The sequence below is a fragment of the Schistocerca nitens genome, chromosome 2 (genome assembly GCF_023898315.1).
Source record: "Schistocerca nitens isolate TAMUIC-IGC-003100 chromosome 2, iqSchNite1.1, whole genome shotgun sequence".
NCBI lineage: Eukaryota > Metazoa > Arthropoda > Insecta > Orthoptera > Acrididae > Schistocerca > Schistocerca nitens.
The window spans coordinates 965,947,223-965,959,892 of NC_064615.1; the positions used below are offsets into that span (position 1 = coordinate 965,947,223).

The window sequence follows — 12,670 nt, forward strand, 5'->3', positions numbered from 1 at the left end:
ATGGACACGGGTGTCCGAAGCTAGTCACCCTCAAGAAATAAAGAAAGGAACAAGATACTCGAAAAATCATACAATAAGAGCAAAAGATCATCCAGCAAAATTTACTGAAATGAGCAATAAACACTGAGCCTTGCTGCAGCTCGCGTTGGTGCTGTGTAGGTTTCCGCCCTCGGTTGGAGGCCAGACCGTATCGTTTAATTGGCACGGTTGCAGTTGTTTCTCTTCTTCTCGTGTTGACTGGCGCCACTCCATTTCGCAAGCGTTGCCTGTCTGCTAGTGGCAGCAGCGATATGTAGTAACTGTTGCCCTACTTCGAGGCGACGTCCTTGTTTTTCTGGGTCGTGTGTGTGAATTCGGTTGGGGACTGACGAGGAAGCAGGTCCGCCCAGTGCGAGAACATGCCACGGCCGCTGGTGGCGTGCATAGACTGCCGGATCGAAGGGCTGTGGACACAAGGGTGCACGACCTCGTCGTAAACCGGATCCTGAAAGCTTAAAGATGAGAGCACCTGAATTCAAGTAGAGAAGCCTCCACCAGTGTGATATGTCGCGATTTTCCAGTGACTTGGGTTGTGTTGTTGCTCGTAGTGTAGCCAAGGTGAAGAGCAGGGAGTGGACTGTTTGGGGAAGGCGGATCTGATTAGCTTTCCTCGACTTCATATTTCTATTCACTGCTTTCAGTTTGTTACAAAAAAATGGCTCTGAGCACTATGGGGCTTAACTTGTGAAGTTATCAGTCCCCTAGAACTTAGAACTACTTAAACCTAATTAACCTAAGGACATCATTCACATCCATGCCCGAGGCAGGATTCGAACCTGTGACCGTAGCGGTCTCACGGTTCCTGACTGTAGCGTCTAGAACCGCTCGGCCACCCCGGCCGGCAGCTTGTTACGATTTGTTAAGTTCAACCGGCGGTATTTTTCCTGCCTGGTAGCCGCTAACGCCCCAGTTACCTGCCCTGGGGGTTGGTGTATGTAATGGCAGTGTACGTTTCCTCGCCTTACCGCTACTGTCCAATAAGGCGTTTAGTTTTAGACAGCTTTCTTGATTGTAGGCCGGTTGGTGATTTTTCTACTCTGGTGGTAGTGATTTCTTTCTCGTTCCGAGCGCTCTAAACACTGTATTCTGGGGACGTAGTGCAGGCCGCAGCTTCCGGCTTTGGCGTATTGTTCCATCGTTGTATTTGGTTTGTCGGACGTCAGGTAGCTTCAGCAAGTCATCATTAGTCATTCGTTGGACTGACACTAGTCTGTGTTAACATCTTGTGAAGTGAATACAACTCTTGGTGACCTATGTCATCGCTTGCGAAAGTGTTTGTTCTCAGAGGTCGATTCCTGGATCACCGTCTGTGACTGGTCCTTGTGTTTTATTATTGTATTATTTATTATAATACCTTGTAATGCCTAGTTAATAGTCCTGGTCGCCTTCTGAAATAAATCTAGCAATGTAAGGGTTGTCTTACAAGGTTTACCATCATTTTATTTCACCCGTTTGGTGATCAGTTGCTTGTTTTTTTTTTTTTAAATTAACCTTTGCTATTGTATTTGCTGTTTTACGGCAGGTTTCTAAATTTTTTAATGTAATTGCCGTTCCTGTCGTGTAAGGCCTTCAGCCATAATTGTGGTTACTTGCCTTAATATTCTAATTTGGTAGGGCATGTGGGCATACGGGGAAATAAACAAGCTGACAGAGCTGCCAAGGACGCCTGCAGGTTACCGGATGTGACACAATGTTCTATTCCTTTGCAAGGTGTCGTTTCTGTGCTGCGGCGGAAGTATATGCAATTGTGGGAGGAGGAAAGGCTGGCGGTGAGGGAAAATAAGCTGCGGTTGGTGAAACCCACCATCCAGCCGTGGTGTTCCTCCTGCCGGTCGCCTAGGCGTGACGAAGTGACCCTTACACGTCTTCGCATATGGCACTGTCCTCTTACGCATGCCTTCTTACTACGGCGAGAGGAACCCCCTCTGTGTGATACCTGTGGCGTACGAATCACTGTACGCCATATTTTAGTTGAGTGTGATTTATATCGTTTTGTCAGGGCGGAAGTTAATATTAGTGGGGATCTGCCCTCGATTTTAGCCGATGACGAGGCGAGTGTCAAGAAAGTTTTAAGGTACTGTGATGTTTCTGGGTTTCAGCCAAAAATTTTAGGTTGGAATTTGTAGTGTGATGCCGAGTGGGTTACCTCTCCTTTTTATTCTTGTAATAGGCCAGTTCCAAACATGTGTTATGTGTTTCATTTTAACCCCTTCCCCTCCGTTCTCTTGCAGTTCTCCTCATTATGTGGTGCTTTCTTCCTTGCTACTGTTGACGTGCAAACTGCCTCTGTAGACTTTCGCCTATAATTTTAATACTATTTCTGCACTTGCTGCATTTTAGTGACACTCGTCCGTTGTTGTTTCCGTTCGGGCGCTAAAGACTACACTGTTGAGCGCCCATAACACTATATCCATCCATCCATCCATCTAATCTGGTATTGGTATTTTTAGCAGTAAGCCTTAAAATCTTATTTACTGCCATGTCTGGCGTTTGATGCCTTCTGCTGTATTTGTGGCTACCGACCTGTAATATTTTGATATTTGTAAGTTGTAAATTGCAGCGAGTTCTTAAACATTCTTAATTTATTGCCATTCTTGGCGTATAAGGCCTTCAGCCGTGATAACAGTGGCTTGTTTTTAAAACATTATCTGTTGTATCTGTATTTTATGGTGATTGTTACGCACTGAAAACACTATTATTTTACACAGTTGTTCATTCTTTCATTAATAACGAGTGGTTTTTTTTATTTATTGTTGAGTCTGGAATTACTGGTTTAAAATAAATGTGTACAACTATAAAGGGCAACCAATACTAACTGACTACGGCCCTGGCTACAATTGTAGCCAAATCCTGCCTTCCCCTGACTACTAGACCTCAAACACATCACCCCAAACGCAACTCATGCTTAGCAAAAAAATTATATGAGCAAGATGATCATGCAGAACACAGGAACAAAACAACAGTTTGTGAGAAATATAGTATTTATGCCCAAATAATAAATACAGATGTATTTAATCCTCATTGTCATATACAAAACTGTCATATTGATGTAATATTTGTTAATGTTACATCTGTAAATTATTTTTGCCATAAATTCACTGCCCTAATTGTTTCACACCAAATACCAATTTATAGAAAAATCACATAAAAATCTGTTTGGAAGAGATATCAGTCAGATTTAGATACAGCACTTATGGTCTACAGTAATAAAGAGTATCTTCTGTCAAACTTAAAGAAGAATATTTGCACATTAACATATGAAACACTGGCAAATTTCCAATAACTAAAAACAGTGGACACCAGGAAAGTGGAATCAAGAGATTAATAAGGCACTGAAGGGAAACAGACGTTTACAACAATCTTCTACCAGAGAACGTTTTAAAATGAAATAAATTACAAACAGAAAAGAAACGAGGCGGAAAGTATTCCGTCATACTCATCGGTAAAACTTAGTTCATTTATAAGTAACATATAACATAGTCTACATGGTAGACAGGAATACGCGTACGACAGATTGTAACACTGAAGTAAAGAGGAGAAAGACACAGTTTATTTATATGAAGAAGTATGAGACACTCTCAAAAAAATTGAAAAATTGGACCGGACGACATGCTAAACTGTGTATTGCTGTTACATCTTTTGAATGTTCTGGAATCAAAAAAATCCTCAAAAAATTGATTTCAGTCAAATTCGTGCCATTTGTTAGGAAGAGGAATAAATTGATTGTAAGAGTTGTATAAAAATACTGGAATCATAAAAAGTGCAGATGTCACCTTGGACGAAGGCTTAAACGGATTCTACAAAGGTTGCTCGTAATTTTAATATGTATTTAGTAAGCAACAAATAATCGAGAAGTGCTGGCATTATGATTTCAAAATGAACATTGCTTTTTTTGAGTACACAAAAGCGATCAGTAGTGTTTTAAAATAGAAACAGTGTGAAACACTTTCTGACAAAAATTTTTCGTGCTATATCACACAAGGTACAAAACATATGTAGAATTAGATCCCATTTCAGTAGACAATAATACTGTTGAGGTTAACAAAACGATAAAAATCAACAAACACGCTACATCAGACTCCACTCTCTCTCCATAATTATTCACTTTATTCGTTGACAAAATGGTCTGAGAATGATAATCAGAGGTAACTACTTAGATTCAGCAACGTTCTCCAGAAGACTGTAAGTAGAAGGAAATAATTTATTTGAGGAGAACCGCGTTTTGATTTAGTATGTAGCATGCTGCTGACGTACTGCGTTGGAGAAACACAAATGAAATTCTACAAAACAATGTCTATACCAGCTCTGACACACAAGGGAGAGACAAGGCTGCTAAAATGCAAAGTTTAATTACATAACAAGCAGAAATAAAATCCTGTTAAGAGCTCCTTCGAGAGAGATCACACAAGAAATAATTTTTTTGGAAAAGAACCAGAGATTCATGCTGTAATGTTACGGTAAGGTTAGGGTATAACATCCACTGACGATGACTCCTTTAGAGACAGAGTATACGCTCAAAACCGGGAAGACTGGGAAAGGAAACTGGCCATGCCTCTTCAGGGAACTATTGTCTTAAAGGATTTAGGGAAATCACTAAAACCCACCATCCTCCAAAATATAGTCTAGTGTCTTACCACTGCAACACATGGTTAGTAATGAATATCTGAATAAATAGTTCAAACATGTGACGAGAAAGGAACGAAGGAAGGAAGGTAGGTTAGGGTTTAATGTCTCGTCGATATCGAGGTCATTACAGATCAATGAGAATCAATCAAGAATATGTACCAATATTCCATAATGAACTTTGACGCTACAGTGGAATATGTTTACCAAAATAAGCTGTACACTAAACTCCTTCAGACATATGCAGTGTGTGACGTTCCAGAAACAGGTGTAATTTTAAAATAAAGCCGACTAGGTGCCCCAACGCGTCAACAAAATTGTGATGACGACAATTTCCCGTTATTCTTTGCTGAAAATGTCTCGTGAAGGTTTGACGTGCAGAAAAGTCTTAGCGAGCTTGGATGTATATCACAGATACGCTTTTCAGTAGCTGTGCATCAGCAGATCTACTCGGTTTTGAATTTCACTCTAAATTCGGAGAGGAACTGAACAAGTCGCCGAGTAGAGAGGTACAGCAGGTAGGCTCCAATGGTGGTCACCAGAAGGACGAATGCGATGACGTCCAGCAGCAGACGCTGCCACCAGTGGAGATCGAGGGCAGCACTGCGCAAGTGCGGAGCCCCCTTGTGACGTATCACGTACTCTAGCCACCACACGGCGCGCTCTACAGAGTCTGCCTTGTGCTCGCGGAATATTGATGACAAAGTCCTCATGTTGTCCTTGTACCTAGAGAAACAAAAGCACAAAATCATACATTATAGCGTACTATTACTTGAGAAAAGGTAGAGAATGAGCAACACAAAAGTCCAGCTACTCACACAAAATATTAATATCAAATATTCTATCATATTGCATTATGTTAATGCAAAATCTATAGGTGTCATACAGATTACACTACTACCCATTAAAATTGCTACACCAAGAACAAATGCAGATGATAAACGGATATTCATTGGACAAATATTTTATACTACAACTGGCATGTGATTACATTTTCACGCAATTTGGGTGCATAGATCCTGAGAAATCAGTACCCAGAACAACCACCTCTGGCCGTAATAACGGCCTTGATACGCCTGGGCATTGAGTCAAACAGAGCTTGGACGGCGTGTACAGGTACAACTGCCCATGCAGCTTCAACACGATACCACAGTCCATCAAGATTAGTGAATGGCGTATTGTGACGAGCCAGTTGCTCGGCCACCATTGACCAGACGTTTTCAATTGGTGAGAGATCTGGAGAATGTGCTGGCCAGGGCAGCAGTCGAACATTTTCTGTATCCAGAAAGGCCCGTACAGGTCCTGCAACATGCGGTCGTGCATTATCCTGCTGAAATGTAGGATTTCGCAGGGATCGAATGAAGGGTAGAGCCACGGGTCGTAACATATCTGAAATGTAACGTCCATTGTTCAAAGTGCCGTCAATGCGAACAAGAGGTGACCGAGACGTGTAACCAATGGCACCCCATACCATCACGCAAGGTGATACGCCAGTATGGCGATGACGAATACACGCTTCCAATGTGCGTTCACCGCGATGTCGCCAAACACGAATGCGACCATCATGATGCTGTAAACATAACCTTGATTCATCCGACAAAATGACGTTTCGCCATTCGTGCACCCAGGTTCGTCGTTGAGTACACCATCGCAGGCGCTTCTGTCTGTAATGCAGCGTCAAGAGTAACCGCAGCCATGGTCTCCGAGTTGATAGTCCATGCTGCTGCAAACGTCGTCGAACTGTTCGTGCAGATGGTTGTTGTCTTGCGAACGTCCCAATCTGTTGACTCAGCGATCGAGACGTGGCTGCAAGATCCGTTACAGCCATGCGGATAAGATGCCTGTCACCTCGACTGCTAGTGATACGAAGCTGTTGGGATGCAGCACGGCGTTCCGTATTACCCTCCTGAACCCACCGGTTCCATATTCTGCCAACAGTGATTGTATCTCGACCGACGCGAGCAGCAATGTCGCGATACGATAAACCGCAGTCGCGATAGGCTACAATCCGACCTTTATCGAAGTCGGAAACGTGATGGTACGCATGTCTCCTCCTTACACTAGGCATCAGAACATCGTTTCACCAGGCAACGCCGGTCAACTGCTGTTTGTGTATGAGAAATCGGTTGGAAACTTTCCTCATGGCTGCACGTTGTAGGTGTCGCCTCCGGCGCCAGCCTTGTGTGAATGCTCTGAAAAGCTAATCATTTGCATATCACTGCATCTTCTTCTTGTTGGTTAAATTTTGCGTCTGTAGCACGTCATCTTCGTGTTGTAGCAATTTTAATGGCCAGTAGTGTATGTAAATGAAGGTCGAAAGGGGAGGATGGAAAGGATACAGAAGGAACTGATGACATCAGCTGCATCAGGACTTCATGCAGAATCAGCACGATGAGTGAAACTGTGTGCCAAGTGGAACCCGAACCTGGGATTGCCTGCTTATTAGGTAGCTGCGTTTCTCGCTACTCTCCTCGGTTGACACACACTCCCAACTATCACCACCTATCCTCATATCTTCACCTCTCGTCCATGTCCTCCATGCTCGCTAATTTTAAATTCTCAGAAGAATAGATACAGCACTTTCATACACCTGATTCTCCTCGATTGGTAATTAATCCACAACCTTCCAAGAGGATGCACTTTTGTGTTCAACCGCCAGTGGAACCTGAAATTAACAGTCATGGGGTCTCGGATGGGAACTGCGGATAGGCGACTCTGGGTGGGAGTGTGGGTCAGTCAGGGAGTGTACCGAAATAGTCTGCACATTTGTGCTAAACACTGTGTCCAGGTGGCGCAGCTGTTAATGCGACTGCCTAGTATGCTGGGGAACCTGGGTTCGAATCCCAGTCTGTCACTCATCGTTGCATTAAGTTCCGATGCAGTTGATATCATTAATTCCCTTCTTTTTCTTTGCTTTCCCCACCCTCCACCTTCAATTACAGTACTAAGTATTCTGCTTCAGGAATAGTATTCACTTTGTGTAGGCAGACAAGTAGTGATAAAAGTCATGGGATAGCTATGTGCACATATACAGATGACGTTAGTATAGCGCACACAAGCTGTAAACGGACAATATATTGACAGAGCAGCCATTTGTACTCGGGTGATTCTGGTGAAAATGTTTCCGACGTTATTATGGCACACGACGGGAATTAACAGACTTTGTATGCGGAACGATAGTTGGAGCTGGAAGCGTGGGACATTAAATTTTGGGAGTTAGGGAATTCAATATTCCGCGATCCACAGTGTCAAGGGTGTGCCGACAATGTGAGATTTAATGCATTACCTCTCACCAAGGACAACGCAGTGGCCGACGGCCTTCACGTATCGACCGAGCGCAGCGGCGTTTGCGTAGAGTTGCCGCGGCTAACAGACAATAACCACTTCGTGAAATAACCGCAGAAATCAATGTGGGACATACGAGGGGTGTATCCTTTAGGACAGTGCGGTGAAATATGGCGTTTGGCAGCAGACGACCGACTCGAGCGCCTTTGCTAACAGCACTACATCGCCAGTAGCTCCTCTCCTGGGCTCGTGACGATATGATTGGGTGCTAGACGACTGGAAAATCGTGATCTGGTCAGACGGGTCCCGATTTCAATTGGTAAGAGCTGATGGCAGGGTTCGGGTGTGGCGCATACCCCACGAAGCCACGGACCCAGGTTGTCAAAAAGGCAATGTGCAAGCTGGTGGTGGCTCCGAAATGGTGTAGGCTGTGTTTACGTCGAATGGGCTGGGTCCTCTGGTCCATCTGAAGCGATCATTGGCTGTATATGGCTGTGTTCAGCTACTTGGAGGCCAAAGGACGATCTAATTTTTTAAAGACAATATGCCAGTCACCGGACCACAATCGTTTCTTAATTGATTTGAAGACCATTGTGGTCAGTTCAAGCAAATGATTTGGCCACCGAGATCACCCTACATGAAACCAGTCGAACATTTATGGGACATAATCGAGAGTCAGATCGTGCACAAAATCCTGCACCAGCAACACTTTCGCAATCACAGATGGCTGCAGCGGAAGCATGGCTCAGTATTTGTTCACGGTACCATCAACAACTTGTTGAGTCAATAACACGTCGAGTTACTGCACTACACCGAGTAAAGGAGGTCGGGCAGAATGTTAGGTGATATCCCGTGTCTTTTGTCACCTCAGTGTTTATCTCACTAGCTGAAACGCTCAATTATAGCGGGTTGGTCAAGGTGCAACGGCCTTGCCGCAGTGGATACACCGGTCCCTGTGGGATCACCAAAGTTAAGCGCTGTCAGGCGTGACCGGCACTTGGATGGGTGACCACCCAGGTCGCCATGTGCTGTTGCCATTTTTCGGGATGCACTCAGCCTCAACATCTCAATTGAGGAGCTACACGACCAAATAGTAGCGGCTCCGGTCAAAGAAAACTATCATAACGACCGGGAGAGCGGTGTGCTGACCACACGCTCCTCCTGTCCGCATCCCTATTGAGGAAGACACGGCGGTCGGATGGTCCCGATGGGCCACTTGTGGCCTGAAGACGGAGTGTCGGTTGTCAAGGTAATGCAGCAAAATCACGTAAATTATGGCTTACTTGGGATCTTGCAGGGCAGTTCGTATGTCTCTCAGCAAGGTGTCCTTGGTGACGTCACTGTACTCCAGCCGTACGCCTATCCCGGCTTGCTGTATCTTGGCGGCGTTGTGCGCCTGGTCGGAGAAGAACGGGATGACGAGCAGCGGCACGGCGTGGTACGTGGCTTCGTTCAGACTCTGCAGGCCTCCTTGCATGATGAAAAGCCGCACGTTTGGATGGGCTGTAATAACAAAACAACAAAAACGTTACCAAAACATATTGCTTCAAATTCATCTCGTTTGTATTTGCTCACAGAAGACACTGGCATTGTTCCCCTGGAAACGGGTTTAAGCTGCGCTGATTTTTATCTGTTTGATTAGTTTTTCTCGTGTTGCTGGTGATTGTATCCCAGTGTCCAAAGAGTGTCATGGTATATCCCGAAATTATTCCACTGCTTATATTGATAAAATCGAAAGCTGTCAGTTCGTTGACAAACACTGAAGAATGTAGCACCCTACTTTTCGATATTTAGGTTGTTTAAAACGGGAGCTGGATCATACAGTTAATTTATGTTGATGTTAATATTCCTGGAGACGAAGAAAAATTTGAATTTCGCTTCACCCAAAGACGATTCTTAGGCACTTCACGTTGCTGGGTTGCTACTTTTTCGTGGTCCTTTTTCTGTTTTGTTTATTCCTTTAACCTTTTCCATTATCTTCATGGAATTTTAACATATGTGTCTAAGTAATGAACACTTTATAGTACCAGTAATTGCGAAATTACAAGATATGAGAAAAATAAATTCAGAGGTATATGGAATACACTTTATATTTTTAATTTGTAACGAACATTACGCACAATGGTAAACCACCGTGCTTGACCGTACGCTTGAGAGAACTATGCTTCATTTAATAATAACCAGAATGAAATATTCATTCTGCAGCAGAGTGTGCGGTGATATGAAACTTCATGTATGCCGGACCGAGACTCAAACTCGGGACCTTCGCCTCTCGCGGGCAAGTGCTCTACCATCTGAGCTAGCGAAGCATTACTCACCACTCGTCCTCACAGCTTCAATTCCGCCAGTACCTCGTCTCCTACTTTCTAAACATCACGGAAGCTCTCCTGCAACTTTTAGAACTAGCACTCCTGGAAGAAAGGATACTGCGGAGACATGGCTTAGCCACAGCCTGGGGGACGTTACCAGAATGAAATTTTCACTCTGCTGTGGAGTGTGCACTGATATGAAACTTCCTGGCAGGTTAAAACTGTGCCCCATGAACTTTTTTGTCTGGCGACAACTCAAAAATGTGGTGTACTAGAAGTTTCAAAACACAGAGGACAACATGAAAGGCCGTATTATCGTTGCGTGTGCTGAAATAACACCAGAAACACTGACAGAGGTGAGTCGATCTGTACTGGAGCGTGCACAGCGGTGTTGTCATATAAGTGGCGATCTCTTTGAACATACGTCGCACCGTTTCTGCTGTGAAAAATGTGACTGCATACCGGCGTACATTTTGTGTGTTTCTGAGAAGACGAATGTTTGTGGTACATTTATGAAAACGTTTGATCATGTGCAAAAGTTCAATTGTAACGTAACCATTAAAATTGTTCAGTAACGTGACTTGTACGTGCCACGTATCATTATGCATTTGATGTACAACTAGCATTTACCTCTCCGTTAGATCCTTGGTTAGTCATTATGTTTACTCTTACCGGTGATATCCGTATTTCCTAACCGTTTTGTCCATTCTAGTACTGTAGCAAGGATCAATAAAGCACGAACGAGTAAACACTTTTCTGTTTGTATGTGACAGGAGATTTGTATTGTTTCCAGTAAACAGTAATAAGTGCAGCGTATGGTGGATGGTAGTACGTCAATCATATCGCGATTGAGTGCTGGTAGGGTTGACGCTTGCGTCTCGGGATGTGCAATAGCGGCGCGTTTCGGGTCAGCTACGCTTTGCAATATCTCTCGATGTGAATAACGTATTGCGATGCAACCAACGCCATTGTTTTTGGGACTTTTCATGTCACTCATTGCGTAAGAAATAATACAGGGTGTCCATTTACAAAAACGTATGTTGAAAATAATAGTTGGTTACGTTTTAGACTATTTCACAATATTTACTTTCATGGGCCCCTGCCTTACATACCTGCGGAAGTCGTTTTTGAATATCTGTTGTTCCTCCACAGATATTTGTGCTGAAGCGTTTAAGTGGGGCCACCCTGTGTAAGCTCTGTCACACTCAACCCCTAAGTATGGAACTTTATATAAAAACCATAAGAAAAAAAATCTCCCTTACATTCAACAATTTTTTATATTTTAGGGACTATTTCCTTAAAATCCATGGTGGTGGTAAGTTCATATGGGACCAAACAGCTGAGGTCATCGGTACCTAGGCTTACACACTACTTAATCTAACTGAAAGTAACTCACGCTAAGGACAACACACACACCCATACGCGAGGGAGGACTCGAACCTCCGACGGGGAGAGCTGCGAGAACCGTGGCAACGCGCCTGAGACCGCGCAGCTAGCCCGCGCGGCTAAAAGCCATGTGTTTTTATTTCCCTATTAGTAAATAATTTTGTAGGTCATCTTATTTCTGCAGCCAAATGTGAGGCATGTTCTGCATATAAGAGACAGGGTAAAATAGTCTCTCACTATTCAAATACTTGCTTCAAACTGGACTTTACGTACTCGTATCGCCGAGATCCAAGTATCAGTAACAGTGTTGCATGACCACTATATCTCGTGCAGGTGTGTTGCTATTGTGACTTTCCTTTACCACTCGGAGGGTCAACCCTAACGCTGTTTGTAAACATACAAACAATTAGCATGAGTGCTACGCGCGGATAGAACGCCGCACTCGAATGGATTACAGTGTTTCAGCAGAAAGTAAAGCACCAGGAAGGACACATTAGAGACGTCTGTGGAACAATGGAGTGAACATCATCACGCAAACGAAGGACAGTCGCAGCAAGTGATCGGTTCTGCACCATCACGTTACGAGCAGAAGTGTTGTCAACGAGGAAAAGTGCTGAACAACTGCACTGAACTCAAAGTGATGTGGTGCGGTCACGGAATCGCTTCTAATTGACAGGTAGTGTTGAGGACTTACATCGCACAGGCTGCCCATGTTCGGTTCATGCTCAGGATGAAGGATATCTAAGACTTCTGAGTCAAAGCAGCCGTGGGCTGAGTGCTACAGACCTTCGCAGAGGCTTCAGGACGTCACACATCGCATCAGACTGTTAGAGGAGACGATTGGATTACGCAAATCTCCATTCCCGGCGACCATGGCCAGTTCCACGTTGTACAGCACTACACCACGGACTTCGTTATCGATAAGCAAGAAAACATGTCGAATGGACGCTCCAGGGTTGGCGATGGTTGTAGTTTATGGACGAAACTCGAATCTGTTTGTATCCTGATGGTCGCAGACCAATTTTAGG

At 44.1% G+C, this 12,670-nt stretch overlaps 1 protein-coding gene across 1 annotated transcript in view; it reads right to left on the reverse strand.

The window, feature by feature from the left end:
• Positions 1 to 3,060: 3,060 nt before the first annotated feature.
• LOC126237291 (UDP-glucosyltransferase 2-like) overlaps positions 3,061 to 12,670 on the reverse strand; it is a 31,945-nt gene continuing 22,335 nt past the window's right edge. Inside the window, exons 6-7 of the mRNA XM_049947238.1 lie at positions 9,231 to 9,450; positions 3,061 to 5,388 (exon numbers count right to left, since the gene is read on the reverse strand). Coding sequence (XP_049803195.1) covers positions 5,109 to 5,388; positions 9,231 to 9,450 — 500 coding nt within the window. The 3' untranslated portion in view covers positions 3,061 to 5,108. The remainder of the gene's footprint in view (positions 5,389 to 9,230; positions 9,451 to 12,670) is intronic.